This window comes from Pogona vitticeps, chromosome 9 (genome assembly GCF_051106095.1).
Source record: "Pogona vitticeps strain Pit_001003342236 chromosome 9, PviZW2.1, whole genome shotgun sequence".
Lineage (NCBI taxonomy): Eukaryota > Metazoa > Chordata > Lepidosauria > Squamata > Agamidae > Pogona > Pogona vitticeps.
The window spans coordinates 18,507,617-18,525,053 of NC_135791.1; the positions used below are offsets into that span (position 1 = coordinate 18,507,617).

At 43.2% G+C, this 17,437-nt stretch overlaps 2 protein-coding genes across 4 annotated transcripts in view; both read right to left on the reverse strand.

The window, feature by feature from the left end:
- Positions 1 to 10,201, reverse strand: part of LOC110070729 (sulfotransferase 2B1-like) — a 28,252-nt gene extending 18,051 nt beyond the window's left edge. Inside the window, exon 1 of one of the 2 annotated variants that reach the window (XM_072980378.2) lies at positions 5,988 to 10,201. In XM_072980378.2, coding sequence (XP_072836479.2) covers positions 5,988 to 6,101 — 114 coding nt within the window. In that variant the 5' untranslated portion in view covers positions 6,102 to 10,201. Of the gene's footprint in view, positions 1 to 394 lie in introns of both variants that reach the window. The other variant, XM_020778448.3, reaches the window with a different exon arrangement.
- A 529-nt stretch (positions 10,202 to 10,730) lies between these two features.
- Positions 10,731 to 17,437, reverse strand: part of HPN (hepsin) — a 31,780-nt gene continuing 25,073 nt past the window's right edge. For both annotated transcript variants that reach the window (XM_020778450.3, XM_020778449.3), the window contains 2 exons: positions 17,117 to 17,281; positions 10,731 to 14,382 (listed from right to left, as the gene is read on the reverse strand). In XM_020778450.3, coding sequence (XP_020634109.3) covers positions 14,344 to 14,382; positions 17,117 to 17,281 — 204 coding nt within the window. In that variant the 3' untranslated portion in view covers positions 10,731 to 14,343. The remainder of the gene's footprint in view (positions 14,383 to 17,116; positions 17,282 to 17,437) is intronic.

Consider the following 17,437-nt stretch of genomic DNA (forward strand, 5'->3'; position numbering starts at 1 on the left):
ACAACAAAACCGAAAGAAAGGAGAAGAGGCAAGGGGACAGCCATGTCACCCCAAAGGGAGACGTCTATCTTTATGCCTCTCGATCACACAGAATGCTTGGAAGCTGTCTCTCATCTTGTGGGCTTTGAATTGCTATTGATAGTGTTATTCCACACAGCCAAAATGGTAACAGAGAAAGGGGGGATACTGTGATCTCATTAAACCCTACATGGTGCACACCTTGTTTCAGGGGGTTCCAGAGACCTTCTAAAAACGAAAACACCCATCAACTAAAGGAAGACACCTTGGATTCGATGGGACTGTAGCTAAAGACAAGGGCATCTGGAAGCACATAAACCTAGAAATGATCCCGGACCTTCCTCTTCTGCGGCTCCAAAAGAATCCCTATACTTACCTTCAAGCAGAATTTGATGAGATGCTAGCTTCGCAGTTTGAAGGTGACAAAACGTTCTCTCTCCTCCAAATATACACTGTTTTAAAGCTGCTCTGTCAACACAATCCACCAGCAAATAAAGTGTGAGCTTATTTTCTGATAATGAATCACCAAATAAAGCCACGAAATCTGAAATTTACAGAGCTGAGAAAACTCCCCAGAGGATGAATTAATGAATTTAACCTCTTAAGGGAGTTCTGTTGCCAATAGTGGGTTCGGAGTAATGTCTGTGTGTTCAATCTTCTATCTCAGTGAGTGACCACTATCTTATCTTTGGCCTCCCTATTTTCACTTTCTGTACTTTCAGCTGGAAGCCATCAGTACAAAACAATCAGTACTGAACAAGGCATCCTTAGTTGACATTTTCTGCCATGACCTGACACAAAAAGAATGGCAAAGAGGTCGGTAGGAGTGGCAAAGCAAGCGCCAGGATTATCGGTTGCAATGAATTCAAGGAGAGAGAGATCAAACTGACCTAGCCTCTCCACAGAGATAAGGGAGTTGGTCCTATCTTACCATCTCAATGGCTCTATCTACGCATGTTATCTGTCACATGTGCTCTACATTTCCATTATCTTGATGCTCTTCTTGATAGTGTGTTCTTATGTGTGTAGCTTTGGTATTGCATATTGTTTTTCCTGACCCGTGTTGAAACAGTTGAAGCATGATCTTACCCTCTTGCTGGTAAGACCAATTTATTCTGACAAAGAACTTCTTCTCCCCCCCCCCCTTGAGGTTTTGTTAAACGGATTAGACATCCAAGCCATGTCACTCTGTCAGATGGCAGATGCCTGGTTACCCTGTTTTGTTCCCAGTTCTGGAATCAGGGGATTTTGCTAAATTTATTACTATATCAAATGATAAGATCCTGGGAAAATTCTTGCCTTGAAGGATTGTGGGCTGAAGAAATTGATTTGTCCCGAATTCTGGATTTGACCTGAAGGGGAAGCCTAGCTTAGTGTTTTGGCTAGTATCTGAACTCGTCGCCTAATTATCCAAATTTAATTCTGCCACTGCTGCTGCTGTTCCTGGTAGTTTTTCCGAGCTTCCTTGGTATGTAAATTCCTTGGTTGAGTTGTTGCCAGAATCAGATCTGCAACGTGGATGTTGCTGATACCATAATCTTAAGTGATGGCTATTGTTAATGGTTGGTAAGATTTGAGCTGTTGAAGTGATGACAAGAGCTAGAACCTATTAGGATGGTACTTTGCTGCCTGGATCAGCTGGGCCACACTAAGTCCACTCAGTGCCAGCATCCTCGCTCCCCAGCCCCTGAGAAGCCAGCTGAGAGGAGCCAGCAAAGCGAAGCCCGACACTCCTCCTCCTGCCTCTGCCGTCACTGGTTCTCTTCCTCCCAACTCCCGTTTCTCCCCTCTTGCTTGTAAGACCAATTTAGATCTGCCAAACCAATTGAAATAAATCATTTTGGCAAGTGATTTAAAATAAATGATCTTCTGGCAGAAGAGTGTTTTAAGTCTCCTTCAAAAGAAAAAACAAAATAATCTGTGCTTGTTTTTATATAATGGAGACATCTAATTTTAAATTGCTTTTTTAAAAAACCAGAACTCAGTTGAACAGGAGTTTTTATTGTCAGTGAGATCAAGTTCTTAGTATAAGAAAACAATGTGTTCAGGGGATTTTTCAGACAAGGCACCTGAAGAAATGGTTGCAGATGGAATTATAGGTGGTCCAGGGGAAGTGGAAAAATCGAGGAAAGAATCACAGAATCATAAAATCGTCGTAGGGTTGGAAGGGACCTTGAAGGTCTTCTAGTCCAACCCTATCCTCTACCTGTACATCTGGTTTCTCCTGCCTAGGTGCAGGCCCTTACTTTTTCCTGCCACTGAACTGCACCTTATTGGATAGGGCCCGATGTTCAAGTCTGTCTAGATCCTTCTGAATGCTGAGTCTATCTTCCAAAGTATTAGCAATTCCCCCCAGCTTTGTGTCATCAGCAAATTTGATGAGCGCTCCTTCAATGGCCTCAGGCAGGTCATTTATGAAGATGTTGAAGAGCAGTGGGCCCATTTGCCATCACATTCCACTACTTTCTTTTTGTTAATGTCCCCTTTCCATCCCATTCTAGCTTTTACCTTGTCCTGTAATGTTATCTGAATAGTGTACACTATTCAGGTAATGGGGTGGGCAGGGGTCGAATAATATGTTATGAATAGGTAAATAGATACACAGCTGGGGAAACACAAGCATTGTTTCGCTGACAAAAACATCTGACCTGTGCATGAAAAATATCCAAAGGACAGAGTGTTCTGGGCAGAGAATAGAGTGGAAACGGGTGTTTGCAAACTAATAATTGACCAAATGTGGAGCAGATAAACAGCAGTTAACAAGAATTGGAAGAAAGCAGCCATAGGAAATGCAATCTGAAAATGAGGAGGAAGCAGCTTTGGGTAGAGGGCTTGAAACTGCAAAAGTCTACAGAAGAAGGAGGATTACAGTCCTCATTTGGAGAGAGACCCACAGAAGCATCAAGGCATGCCAGTCACCCATAGGCTTCATGGGTGGCCCAGCCAGCCAGCAGTAGAGCGGCTAAGGATGTAAGTAGTCATGTGTCTGGGTGTGTGTTCATATATGGTGAACTACTGAGTACACAATATTAAACTAGCATTAAACTAGCTGTCCTTCATACTCAAAGGGCTGTACAAGTCATTTTTCCATAAAATGCAATTTATGTCAATCGTAGTGGTCAGCTTTGTAATGTATCATTTGACCCTTAGTTTACATGAATAAGGAATTGGGGTGTATCCCACAAATATAGCTTTGCAGTATCAACGTGCTCTGAGAGAGAGGCTTCTGTACTGTGCAACAATGTCATCACTGACAAAATCTTAGGCGAGGGTCATACAGAATGGTGGTGGAGTGAAAGGACAGTTCCCAAAGATCACTGAGGTTCTCCAAGTCTCCAGCTGGACTGTTCTGCCATTTGCAAAACCGGCGCACCCCAAACTGGCCAACTGTTGGTAATCTTGGCTTTTATAGGGTGATGGATTTATACCTGCCAGACTGGAGGTACTGGATTTGCACCTGCCAGACTGCCAGAACTTGTGCAAACTTAGAAAAGACAATGTGGGTCATAGTTGGAGGTGGACCTCTAGAGCTTCTTGTCATCCTCTGCTACAAGAGGTGACCAAGTGGAAAGAAAAACTAAGAAGAAGAAGAAGCAACAACATCAAGGCAGGATGAAAGTGGGATTCAAGTATGGGAATAAATAGTCACAAGGCAGAGATTGCTGCTACTTGGGACTCCCAGGGCGGACCACAAGGTCATCTTAGAAAGGGGGAGGAGCTACATCCTGGTGAAGCTAGCAGCTCTTGGGAACAGCTCCCGGAGAAGCTAGAACCACTTTGGTCTGGGATCCCCCTAGAAATGGGGGAACCGAGGGAGGGTCAGGAGAGACTCTTCTGCAGCAGTTGGTGAGCTACAGAAGCTAGAAGATTGGGCAGCAACTCGATTTTTCTTTCTTCTGGAAATTCACATAAGCCCGGACCGAAGACGGGCGCCATTTTTGGCAATCAGCCAAGATAGCTCCGTTCGCCGAGAATAAGAGAACAAGAAGCACGGCGAAAATATATAACAAAGGAAGTGGAAGCCCTTGTTCTATGAAAAACCCCATTAAAATGAAGAACAAGTGAATGTGTGAAAATTTATGACCGAAATGAGATAAGGAGCGACATATTTAGCTGATTCAAGGTTGAGCTGATTTAAGGGAAGAGTCAGGCAGAAATAGCTCGTGTCTCTATTAAAGAAAAAAAATTCCTGGAGAATTAACACTGGACAGGCTTTGAAAGAATAAATTCTGCTGTAAGCTGTTCACTTTGGACCTTTTCTCCTTTTGGATATATATTCTTAGACTGTGTGGGACTCTGTTTTCTGTGGATAATACATTTGCTGGGACTCGGATTGCTGGACCTCGCTTTTTGGGGGAGGAGAAAGAAGGCTTTAGAAGTAAAAAGAAAAAGAAAAACAGACTGTGAGCTGTAAACTGAGAGCCATATGGCTTGAACTGAACTGAGTATTTTGATAAATGACACTCTGAAAATATAGTCTTGCCGGGTGAAGGTAACAATAAACTTTGAGAAGAGAAAAGAAGAAACAACCAGTCTGGAGGTTGGTGACGAGAAAAGGGATTGGACTACAAAGACACTTGAGAGATTCATGTTTTAAATTCCATTTCTTGTTTGAGTGTGCCTACTATTTTACTGTTAACACTGTAATAGTTGTAATGTGAAATATTGGACTCGACGTTGATCTATACATTATGTATATTTGGGCAAAGGGGAGAGGGAATTCCAAGTGAGGGATAAAATAGTGGAAATTGAAGAGTATTTTGTATATATAGATCAGATATACTGGAAAAATGGAACCTCTCCCTGGGAAAATCAGAGATCAATGGCTAGAGTGGAAAATCTCCTTTCAAATGACAGTGTTGAAAGAATTTAAGCAGGTAAATTATTATCTTGACCAGATGCAAGATGTAATTAAAGACGCTAAGGAAGAGAAAATAGCAGAGGTTAAATTACATCTAAAAGAAATGCCAGAACCGGATGTATTGATGGCAATACCAGATAATATAAAGGGGATGGTGTGTCACCCAGTAAGCTACGTAGCTATAGCAGCTAGGAAAACTGGGGCTGAAAAGCGAACTATTGCTTTAGGTGTTGTTTCCCCCTGCAAAATACGGAAGAAAGCAGAGTCACAGAAACAAAAGAAGCACATGGAGAAAAAGGGGGAAGTGAGTAGAATCTATACTATTTCAGGCCTGTCGAGCATACTCTCAAGACAAAAGGAGGGTGAAAGAGGGGATATACCTCACAATTGGCCTTGGTGTTCTGATGGTGTTGGAATAACTTAGACTTAAGCTGTCTTATAAGTGGGGTGAAAGAGGGGATATATCTCACAATTGGCCTTGGTGTTCTGATGGTGTTGGAATAACTTAGATTTAAGCTGTGTTATAAGTGTAAGTTGAAAGCTAAAGGGCTAAATACATAGACAAAATAGTTAGAAGAAGAAGAAGAAGAAGAAGAAGAAGAAGAAGAAGAAGAAGAAGAAGAAGAAGAAGAAGAAGAAGAAGAAGAAGAAAGATGAGCTTTTACTGGAATATGGATTATATGTTTATATACTTGATATGAAAAGATTGACTGATTATATATCTGATGTTTTCTTATACTCAAAACCCTTTTCCCACCCCTTCCACTGCCCTTTATCTTTTGTATTCCTTCCCTATTCCCCAATAGTTTTGAAAATAAAAATAAAAATTAAAAATTAAAAAAAGAAAGAATCTCAGGCAGGCAGCAACTAATAAAACTGAGAGGGGAATTTAAGGCACATTCCATTTCTGATCATGAATGCAAAACAAGAGAGTTTTATACAGATAGATGTGTAGTAAAATATAATAATGCTAATGTCAGAGTTTATGATGATCTAAGAATCATCTTGTCAAAGCATCCCACAAGCAACTGATTGCAACGGGGGGGGGGGGCTTTGGAGAGATCATGCCTGTGAAGCAGATCGTATGCAGTGGCATCATGATCGTCACCTTATTTGTGTTCTCACGACAGGACAGACTCTTGTGATCCAGCAGGCCATTTTCAAGACTTCTCAAATTTCTTCCATATTTCTGTGAAATGAGTGCAGAGCAACAGATATCCATAATGATAAATAGAGAATGAAAATATGATGATGATTAGAGAGGGGCATGAACTGAACTTCAACCTTGAAAAAAACCACAAACCCGGCTGGTTCATGTTTCGGTTCATGGTTGAGCTGGTGGATCCCATTTTGACAAAATTAAAGTCCCAAACTTTTGTCAGTTTAGGGCTTAATTTTGCTTTGACCGGCCCCTTCTTCCTGCCCCCATCGCCTCCCTACCTGGTCCTGTCATCTCCTTCCTCCTCCACCAACATCATCTTCAGAGACAGCAGGCTTGGCTCCCGAAAGTGATGCTGGGCCATTGTCTCAGAAGTTTATTTATTTATTTATTTATTTATTTATTTATTTATTTATTTATTTATTCATTCATTCATTCATTCATTCATTCATTCATTCATTCATTCATTCATTCATTCATTCATTCATTCATTATGCCGCCCACTCTACCCAAAGGTCTCTGGGTGGTTTACAACAATTAAAATTCAACTAAAATAAAATAACAGATAAAATGATTTTTAAAAAGTTGGTGGAGGAGGAAGACGAAGAAGAGGAGGAGGAGGTGGCAGGAGCAGGTTAGGCTCCCACCCACCCCCAGGCACAAACTCAAAAAATCCAAATTGTGAACCTTTTTTTTTTTTTAGGGTTTAGGAGTGGTTTGTGGTTCCTGGATAGCCACGAACCACGAACCACCTCAATCCATCTTCTGATTTGTGGCCATCTCTGATAATGATTATGTCAGAGGTTATAATGATCTACTAGTCACCTTCTCCTCAAACCAATAACAACCCCTGGCAAGAGAGGATAGTGAGCGATCATGCCTGTGAAGCTGAGTGTATGTGGTGGCGTCGTTGCCATTGCTTTATTAGTACTAACGTTATTCAGTTGGAACTGAATTCTATTCGTCCAGCAGTTAGTTACTCTTTCGAATTCTGGTACAGAAAAATCAAACTAAAAATAAAAGCATATGGTCCCTTAAAAACAAAACAAAGTAATTTTTCTCATGTACAGCAAGGAAAAAATTCAGGATCATCCTCTGAGACACGTACATGCCATGTAACATTTAAAAGGATATTATTGGGTTACTTGCTGCATTTTTTAGCTGAAGGGCAGTACCCTGGGTTCTCTACAATTGAGGTGCAGGACCTTGGAAAAAAGGATACAGCCTTCTTGGTTCCTGAAGTAGCTTATTCAATTTTCCCTACTCTATGCCTGACAAAGATTTCCTTGCTGCCTAAAAATTCAGCCTTTTTGTTACGTTGTGCATTTCCCATTGGTCCTCCTTAGTTTTTTCTTTTCTTTCTTCAGTTAACAAGCACCCTCTACAGGCATATGCATGAATTCCACAAACATTTGTTTGTTTGTTCAGTCGTTTAGTCGTGTACGACTCTTCATGACCCCATGGACCAGAGCACACCAGGCCCTCCTGTCTTCCACTGCCTCCCGGAGTTGTGTCAAATTCATGTTGGTTGCTTCGATGACACTGTCCAACCATCTCATCCTCAGTCGTCCCCTTCTCCTCTTGCCTTCACACTTTCCCAAGATCAAAGTCTTTTCCAAGGAGTCTTCTCTTCTCATGAGATGGCCAAAGTACTGGAGCCTCAGCTTCAGGATCTGTCCTTCCAATGAGCACTCCGGGTTGATTTCCTTTAGAACTGATAGGTTTGTTCTCTTTGCAGTCCAGGAGACTCTCAAGAGTCTCCTCCAGCACCACAATTCAAAGGCATCAATTCTTCGGCGGTCAGCTTTCTTTATGGTCCAGCTCTCACTTCCATACAACACTACAGGAAAAAACATAGCTTTGACTATTCGGACGTTTGTTGGCAAGGTGATGTCTCTGCTTTTTAAGATGCTGTCAAGGTTTGTCATTGCTTTCCTCCCAAGAAGCAGGCGTCTTTTAACTTCGGGGCTGCTGTCTCCATCTGCAGTGATCATGGAGCCCAAGAAAGTAAAATCTGTCACTGCCTCCATATCTTCCCCTTCTATTTCCCAGGAGGTGATGGGACCAGTGGCCATGATCTTGATCCTGAGATTAATACTATGTGGGATCTTCGAACCTCAGCCATAGTGTAGCTTGACTAGAGATTGGTATGAAACAAGTGATGAAGAAAAAAAAAAGAAACCCACCACAAATCAGTCTATTTTGTGGTTCCGTTTTCGGGCACTTCGAGGAAACATACCAGGCCAGAACGAAACAAAACACCAAACTATTCTTGGCATTGACAAATCGTATGCTTCATTCTCGAGGAATTGATGCTTTTGAATTGTGGTGCTGGAGGAGGCTCTTGAGAGTCTCCTGGACTGCAAGGAGAACAAACCTATCCATTCTGAAGGAAATCAACCCGGAGTGCTCCCTGGAAGGACAGATCCTGAAGCTGAGGCTCCAAGACTTTGGCCATCTCATGAGAAGAGAAGACTCCCTGGAAAAGACCCTGATGTTGGGAAAGTGTGAAGGCAAGAGGAGAAGGGGATGACAGATGATGAGATGGTCGGACAGGGTCATCGAAGCGATCAACATGAATTTGTCCCAACTCCGGGAAGCAGTGGAAGACAGGAGGGTCTGGCGTGCTCTGGTCCATGGGGTCACAAAGAGTCGGACACGACTAAACGACTAAACACCAACAAAAACTTCCCCCTGACTCCCAAAGATGGCTGACTTTCATGTCACTCAGGCTTCTGAATTTCCTGTTAGCTGTACAAAAGAAATGGTGCTGTAAACCACCTCTTGGTTGTTGTTGTATGTGCCACCACATCACCTCAGACTTATGGCAGTCCCATGAATGAGCCATCTTCAAAGTGTCCTGTCCTGAATGGCCCTCCTCAGTTCTTATAAACTCAAACCTATGGCTTCCTTTAGGGAGCCCATCCATCTCATATTCAGTCTTCTTATTTTCCTAGTATTCTTGTTTTTGTCCACCTCTAAGGATTCAAAAAAATATTACATTCTCTCTACCTTTCACGACATCGAAACACTATTCGGTCCAGGTAGCAAGTCAGACTGGAAGACTTTTCTTCACCAACAGATTTGTCAGTATATTAGTACAAACATTTCCTAAGGAATGCCTTTGATCATGTTTTTCTTAATGGATCCATGGTTACATTTTTTCCCATTCATTATATTCTAATCCCATTATTTAATATATGCCTTTTGTTTTTCATTACATCTACCTTGCGGGCACAGAATTTGAAGAGGGCAATGGAAGAATCTGAAATTTGTGCTTTCCATCTGGAAATGGGACGTCAAAGAGCATATTTTTGTTAATGATCTAAAAGACCATGAATTAGCTTCATTAAAAGAATTATTTATTTGTAAAAAGAAGAGCGTTTTAGGCGTCTGGCTGAGGAGCTAGAGGTTGAGAGTCCTTGATCCATAGGATCTCTTCCAGTTCTGTGATTCTAAGATTGTAATAGATAATAGATTATTATATACAGGTAATCATAATGTACATTTCAGTTCTATGGCCATCCCCCAGTGTCACAGACGGCTGTCAGGCAATGCTGCCACCATCTGTTCTGATAATGCAGTTTCCAGAATCTTTTTTCTCTCTTTTCACAACCAGGATCCATGGCTTGCATTCCCCCTATTTTGTTTCATACCTAATTTATGGTGACAACATCACACAATAGTTGAAATTTATTTTCCACGTGACTGAAGATTTTTCACAGCACAATGTATAGGGGAGGGAAAGAATCTTTGTGGGTGAAAAATGTTACATCAACAAACTATAAAGAGTTATGAGCCAACGACACCTTACACATAGCCCGTCATTGAAAGTTGAACTCCATTTGTGGTCCAGGGATCAGAAAGGTCTTCATGAGTGAGATTTTTCTCCCTCCCGGAATAGCCCTGATTCTCGCCATAGCATACGTAGAATACTTCACTATTTCAATAAAAGAGTTTTGATGCTCAAGCCATCTTGTTATCCTTGCAAGAAACCTTCAAGACAGGCTTGTATTAAATCTGTTTCTGAAAATTCTGTTTCTATTTGTTCAAAAATAGGGCTCAGAATCCTGTTGGGATGTTGCTCTGGAGTAAATCGGTCAAACTGAGAATATGACTTAGTGATTTCAGATGGTGGACTCCTCAGCGCAGGACCTTTTTTTTTTGGAGGTAGGAGAATCTTCTCTCTCCATTGGTCATTTCTGTCCTAAATGGTCTTTCAAAACAAAGATGGTCATGTTGGTCCAAAATAATAGATCAAAGAACAGATCAATACTTGGATGTGGCTCCAGAACGACCTTTGCTCTTGGGCCACTGTAATTCTATTGGGATAGAGGTAATCATCATCATGTCTGCATTCCAAGGTCCTTCCTCCCACCACGTGATTCAAGTTCATGGCAGCAGTCCATTTTCCACGAAAAAATGTGCCAGCATTAATCATTTAGTGCACTAATATGAACAAGAGTTGTATTAGTGCACTAAATGATGAATGCTAGGAACCTTTTTTCGTGGAAAATGGACTGTTGCCATGAACTTGAATCACCAGAGAACATTTTCTGTTCTCTGGTGGGAACAGAAAAAACTGCCCCATACCACATCAAGCCATTGGTCTACAAAGGCCATTGTTAACACCTCTGACCATCAGCCACTCCATAAGTTTTCAGACAGCATGACTGTCATGTTAGAGCCATCTATAATCAAAACCATTTTAGTTTATTTAAAATCATCGCAATCATATACAAATATATATACAATTTAGGTGAACTGATCCAAAACCACTAAGGACATCAGAAAGCCAATAAAGTAATCTATTTACAAAACAATACAGCATAATAAAGTTTGGGGTGCTTTTGGGGGGGTGGCCTCAGACATACAAACAAAAGACTTGTCTTTGCCTTTTCCAGTCAGAAAGATATCAAAGGTACCTAAAAAGCTGACTGAATCAACAAACAGGATACTGTAATGTATGGAGCTGTTTATCCTTGTTCCATTGCTTGAAGATACTGTGAATCATTACTCGAAGCCATCATCACCACCGGCTTCAGTCTATTTTTAAGAAATATCCGGTACTACACACTGCCGTATGATGGGAAATTTATATGACAGCTAGTATGAACTGCTGGAAAGCTCAGTAGTTTAGGTATCTGGCTGCAGAACCAGAAGCTGGGAGTTCGATTCCCCACTGGGGCTCCTTGGCAAGGACTGGACTCAATGATCCATAAGGTCCCTTCAAGTTCTGCAGTTCCAAATGATGATGATGTGAGAACTATTTGGGGGACATAGGCCACAAGAAGTAACCATTTCCAAGCTGTGGATCTTAACCACAGCAACATCTTTCCCTGGATATTGCTCTTTTGACTCACAGTGAGAATCTTTGGAATAGGGATTCAACTTTAGTGCTTCCCAACCTGAGACAAAGGGACCCTTTTTGGTCCTTATTAAATGGTGATTGAGACTAGAGATGGGGACGGCTCACCATTTTGGCGAGTCGTCCCACTTCGTGAGTCGTCAACTTTTGACAACTCATGAAGCATGAAGTTGCCCCCATGAAGCAAAGTTATTTGTTGATTCATGGGGGTGTTATTAAAAAAAAAAACACACACCACTGCCACTCCCCACGGCCACCGCCCCCACTGCTGCGCCGCTGCCTGAATTCCCTTAGGCAAGCTAAGGGAATCCAGGCTGCCCTTTGCAAAGATGGCAGCTGCAGCTTCCCTGCCCTAAATGAAGCCGTAGCCACCATCTTTGAAAAGGGCAACCAATCTCCCTTTTTACACACCATGGCTGCGGAGGCCAGATAGAGACCTCGGCAGCAGCGATTATGGTAAGGGAGTGTCAGCAGGGGGCGCTAAGGTAGGGAGAAGAAGGGGAGGGGTGGGCTGTGGGGGTGGGTGGCTGTCTCTCGGCACACCAATCAGGTGATCGGCGGCTGGTAGGCAGAATGGAGTTTTTTTTCCAAAAAATTTACGGAGTACAAATAAAAACGGGAAAATATTCATCAATCCATATTCATTGGGACTTAAAATTTGAGAAATACGGATCAACAAATATTTATCGAACCGGCTATTTTTGTTTTTTAAAAAAACTAATCTGTTTTTCTATTCGTCCCCATCTCTAATTGAGACATTTGCAACGATGGGCCCTTACTGAATATGGCACGTTGGGTATGTTTGGGGGAGAGCATGTAGCCCAACCCTCCTCCATTATCATTTTCTTCACACTTTCCTCACCAAGCCTAAAGAGAAGCACTTTCTGCTTCGGATATAGGCTGCCAATGCTACTGAAAGATGGGATTTTCATGGGTTTCAGCTTACATGAGAGCAGAAATCTCCCCTTCTCAGTCTCGCCGATGTTTGTGTGGAAAAACAAGTGATGATGAAGGGAACAGAACTGAACATTCCCCTTGAAATTATATCCAGAACACGAGATTTAGTAACAGTCCAGTAGGGCCTTCTTCAGTTCACACAAGGCTTCCCTCTGCAAGCTTTAACAATTAGTTTCTCTGTAAAACTTTCCAGTTACCCTTGCCTATGACTACCCTTGCCCTCTAAACGTCAAGCCCCTGGACCCAGTCCCTTTGTGATGCAAAACACATTCTCAAACACGCATTGTTCTTCTGGCTTTTGCCCTTCCATTTCCAAACCCTTAAACAAAAGGGCAAGGCTAAAATGGGCAGTGGGATCCTTTGGGGCATCCCATTTCAAAGTGCAGCCAAAAAATCGGAAGAAGACAGAGACTAGGAAGGGCAGCAATACAGGATTTACAAAAATATTCAAGTGCAAGGACGTGTCACTGGAACCCCAGACCAAGATCATCGATACTCGTGTATTTCCAATCATCATGTATGGGTGTGGAAGCTGGACAGGAAAGGAAGTTGACAGAGAAAAAAATGTTTGAAATACAGGGCTGGAGGAGAGCTTTGTGGATACCTTGGACTGAAAGAAAGACAAATATGTATGTCCTGGATCAAATCAAGCCTGAACTATTTCTGGAGGCAAAAAAATGTTGAAACTGAGGCTGTCCTATTTGGGGCATATCCTGAGAAGGCATGATTCTATAGGTAAAGATAAAAGGTTCCCCTTGACATTTAGTCCAGTTGTGTCCGACTCTAGGGCGCGGTGCTCATCCCCGTTTCCAAGCCGCAGAGCCAGCATTTGGCCAACATGACTAGACACGGAACGCCGCTGCCTTCCCACCGAGGTGGTACCTGTTGATCTACTCACATTTTTACATGCTTTCAAACGGCTAGGTTGATGGGAGCTGAGACAAGCGATGGGAGCTCACTCCATCGCGTGGATTCGATCTTACGACTGCCGGTCTTCTGACCTTGCAGCACAGAGGCGTCTGCAGTTTAACCCACAGCGCCACCATGTCCCTCTCATGATTCTATAGAAAAGACCCAAATGCTGGGAAAGGGGGAAGGCAACAGGAAAAGAGGAAGACCAAATACAAGATGGGCTGACTCCCTAAAAGAAGCCACAGGCTTGGGTTTGCAAGAGCTGAGCAGGGCTGTTGAGGACAGGGCATTTTGGAGATTGTTCATTCACAGGGCTGCCATTCATTGGAAGCAATCTGACGGTACATAACAACTAAAATTCCAGACTGGGGTGCAGCCTGCTCACAGGCTGTCACCCACCACCCCAAAGTGCAGACAAAGAGATCAGGAGAAATTCGGACGCCACCACCTGACAACTGAAGTCTCCAAACAAGTCTATAGGTGATGAGAAAAAATATTGTGACGATTAACTTCCTGGCTCAGACAAAATTAGATCTGCAAAGACAGTTTTGCACAAATTTAAACTTCAGTAAGAAGTTCAGAGTGTGTGTCTTCAACTTTGGAGGCATGACTTGTCGGAATTCAATACTTTCATCGCATGTCCCTAGAACCCCTTAATTTCAAGTACATCCATGACTGTTGACCAAGAGGCATTTGATTTTCACATGAACTACAGCAACCGCAGCGTCGGCAGCCACCCCGCGTTCAAATGCTCCCAGCTGCCCTAAAGAGCAGGGTGAAAAGTCATACTTTGATAAAGAGCAAAAAAAGGTCCAGAAGCACCCTTGCTAAAACGGCAAGGCACCAGCGGCTGCAGGAAATTGGCAAGGGATTCTCTGGTCCACTTCCATAATGCGAGGACAGTCCAAAGTACAGAGTCCCGATGTGGAAAGACTTGTTCTTTTTCGAAATCCCTGTGTCTCTCTGCGGGGGTTTCTCTCCCTCCCCTTTTCTTTTAAAGCAGCATCTCCTCGCTAGGAGAGAAGGAGGTTGGCAAGGATATGGCTCTGTGTGGCACTTCCTGCAGCTTCAGTGCTGCGTCACTGTCCCGCTGACATGGGAATAAGTCTGCAGAGAGAGAGAGAGAGAGAAGGGGGGTTGACAATGTGTTCAACCATATTACGTTGCTGCTAAGAAGGAGGGGTGTGTGTGCCAGCCTTAGAGATGGGCATGAACCACCAGCAGCATCCCGGGCTTCCCTGCCCCACCTTCTCCTTTGAGGAGCCACCTGCTGGAGGCTGCGGAGGAGGAGAGAAGCTGAGGGGCCACCCGCAGAAGACCAGGATGTCCAAAGAACAAACTGTTAGAAACCACCATGTGATTTGTAACTATTAAAGAGCAGGCCGGGTAGGTGGGGCTCGTCAGCCATGGAAGGCAGCCCATCTAGGAGAAGGAAAACTCCGATTTCAAACCTCCACCACCTTGTGGCTATATCCACTCATGGAAGAGGCTTCAGGAGTAAACCTCGAGGCAAAATCCGGAGCAGGAGTCCCGGAGGCAGCTTGTGTCGTTCTGCCAACTCCTGCGACGTTGCTGGAACCAGTTGTGTTGGCTCTTGCCTTTCCATTGGACCACTTCAGCAATGTGGAGAGGGGGGATTTGCTGCTTGGGTAACAGTCTCTCCTCCATATTACTCTACCCGGGCTTCATGCTCTGGAGAGGACACTCCTCAATTCAGAGCATGTCACCATAGTCTCTCGAGACTGAAGGATGCCTATGATGATGTGATTTGTGCCCATCTCCAGTCAGCATGCATCTTCATGACAATGCACCTCTTCTATGCTCCTTGAAAACCTTTGACATCCCTTCCAGTGACATCCTAAGAAAATGAAACAATGGGCCCCATGCTATTCCTCTGTTTAAAACAGTTCTCTCTCTTTAAAGAAAAAACACAGAAGAATAGCACATGACCCATTGTTTCATTTCAGAAGTTAGGGTTGAAGCAATACCAAAACAGCAAGGAAATTCCGATGCCAGAACACACCACCTCCTCCAATCAAAACATGGGCACCGGCAATGTGCAGGTGGGAAAATTATGCATTGCTTTCATTTCAGGGCCTTTTAGGAAACTCAAGTTTTCAGTTTTGGGTTCTTTTGGATGCGGGTCCTTTCAACAAATCTGAAAATACTCAGATCTTTCTGGTTCTTTCCTTTTAGTTTTCTCACCGTAGGTTCTGGCACTAGAGACAATTAAACTGTGCAGAGCCCTCAAAAAGAAAAAGGGGGAGAAAGCTGGGTCAAGACAACAGAAAATCATTCATTCCAAAAGTGAGCAAGAACAGTGCAGGAGAAAGAAAAAAAAATCAATCCTCCGCAGACCTATGCAGGGACTAGTATTACTTTGAAGTTCACATTTATCATCAAATCGTCATCAATTCATCAGCAGGAAACAGTACAGATGAGAAAGAAACCATCATCATGATCATAATCAAAACCAAAAACAGACACAGTCGCTAAGGGCAATTTAACTAAAACCCCCCAACCCAGATCCTTGGGGGAACTGAGAAAACAAGTCTCCCTTCTATCCAGCAGTGCAGGCAGTAGTCCACCAGGCGAGGGGCAGGCAGGCGTGTCAGGCAAAAATAAAGAGAAGGGTGAGAAATCGTGCCCCCCAAAATATCAATAAAATAAAATGCAAAAATTAAAGGCAGGGCAATCCACAATAAGAAGAGTTTTGTTAAGATCTCTTTTGGAATCCCGAATCTTTTATATTTCAGACTCTCCCTACCCTAAAGCCGCAGAAGACTCCAAAAATGAAACAAAGGGTCTTCCATGTTTTCCTCCCATTTGGGTTAAGCTGACTGTCCAGTCTCTAATGGACACATCAAGAGCTGTATCTTTATGTTTGCTAGAGCTTCAAAGGCATTGCGCAACACCTCTGAATGCTGCTGTTATCAAGAGCAGTGGTTCTTAACCTTTGTTACTCGGATGCTTTTGAACTGCAACTCCCAGAAACCCCAGTCAGCACTGCTGGTGGTGAAGGCTTCTGGGAGTTGCAGTCCAAAACTCCTGAGTAACCCAAGGTTAAGAACCAGTGATCAAGAGCATAATCAAAACTTAAAATGGCAACTAAATTAAAACAGCTAGTGCTGCCCACCACAGCTTGCAAAACTCACTTTTTTGAACCACTCCAAGAATCTTCCAGCTTATGTGGTTAGTGGCCAGTCAGGCTAGCAGTGGAGATGTAGGGCTTGTTCCCCAAAAAGAGAACTTTTTAAAGCTGTGCTGCCCACTAACACCAGACTGCCTGTTTCTCTCCTTAATGAACATGTTGGGGAAGAGGCAAAAGCAAAAAGCAAAGCATGCTGCTTATATACCGCCCCATAGTGCTTCAAGCACTCTCTGGGCGGTTTACAAGTTAATTATGCAGGCTACACATCCCCCCCCCCCGCGAACTGGGTACTCATTTTACCGACCTCGGAAGGATAGAAGGCTGAGTCAACCTTGAGCTGGCTACCTGGGATTTGAACCCCAGGTCGTGAGCACAGTTTTGGCTGCAGTACAGCAGTTTAACCACTGCGCCACGAGGCAGCAGTAAGTATTATCACGAGGTCATCCTTCTAGACAGATCAAGAATTGTGATTAGCATGGTTGTTTTGCAAAATAATTAAGGCATCTGGCAGGGACAGACTTTGGAGAATTCTGTTTTTGGTACTCAAGAGTAGGAAGCATTCATTCAAATGGGCAAATCCAAAGACCTTTGCTGCAGAAAAAGCCACTCTCCACAGCAAAGTTCAGGCTGCAACATATTCGTTCCACCAGTAGAGTTGTACACCCACACCTCTGGCATCAGCGCTCTTACCTTCATGACCTGGACGATCCATCCATGGAAGTCATTGACCTTAGTGTAAACACCTGGCTTACTGGCCAGGGCACAACCAGTGCCCCAACTCACAATGCCACAAAGCCGCCAACGTGAAGTCCGTGAGATGCTATCCTCACACACAAAGGGGCCACCACTGTCACCCTGCCACATTTTAAAAAGAGAAAGAGAGAGGTTGCAACCTGAACTCGTAGCATTCTCTCTGCCAGACAAGACATATTATTGTATTGCAGTGAAAAGTTGGAAGTAACAAGTGACATGCAACATAGGTAAAGCAAATTAAACATATCAATACTTAAC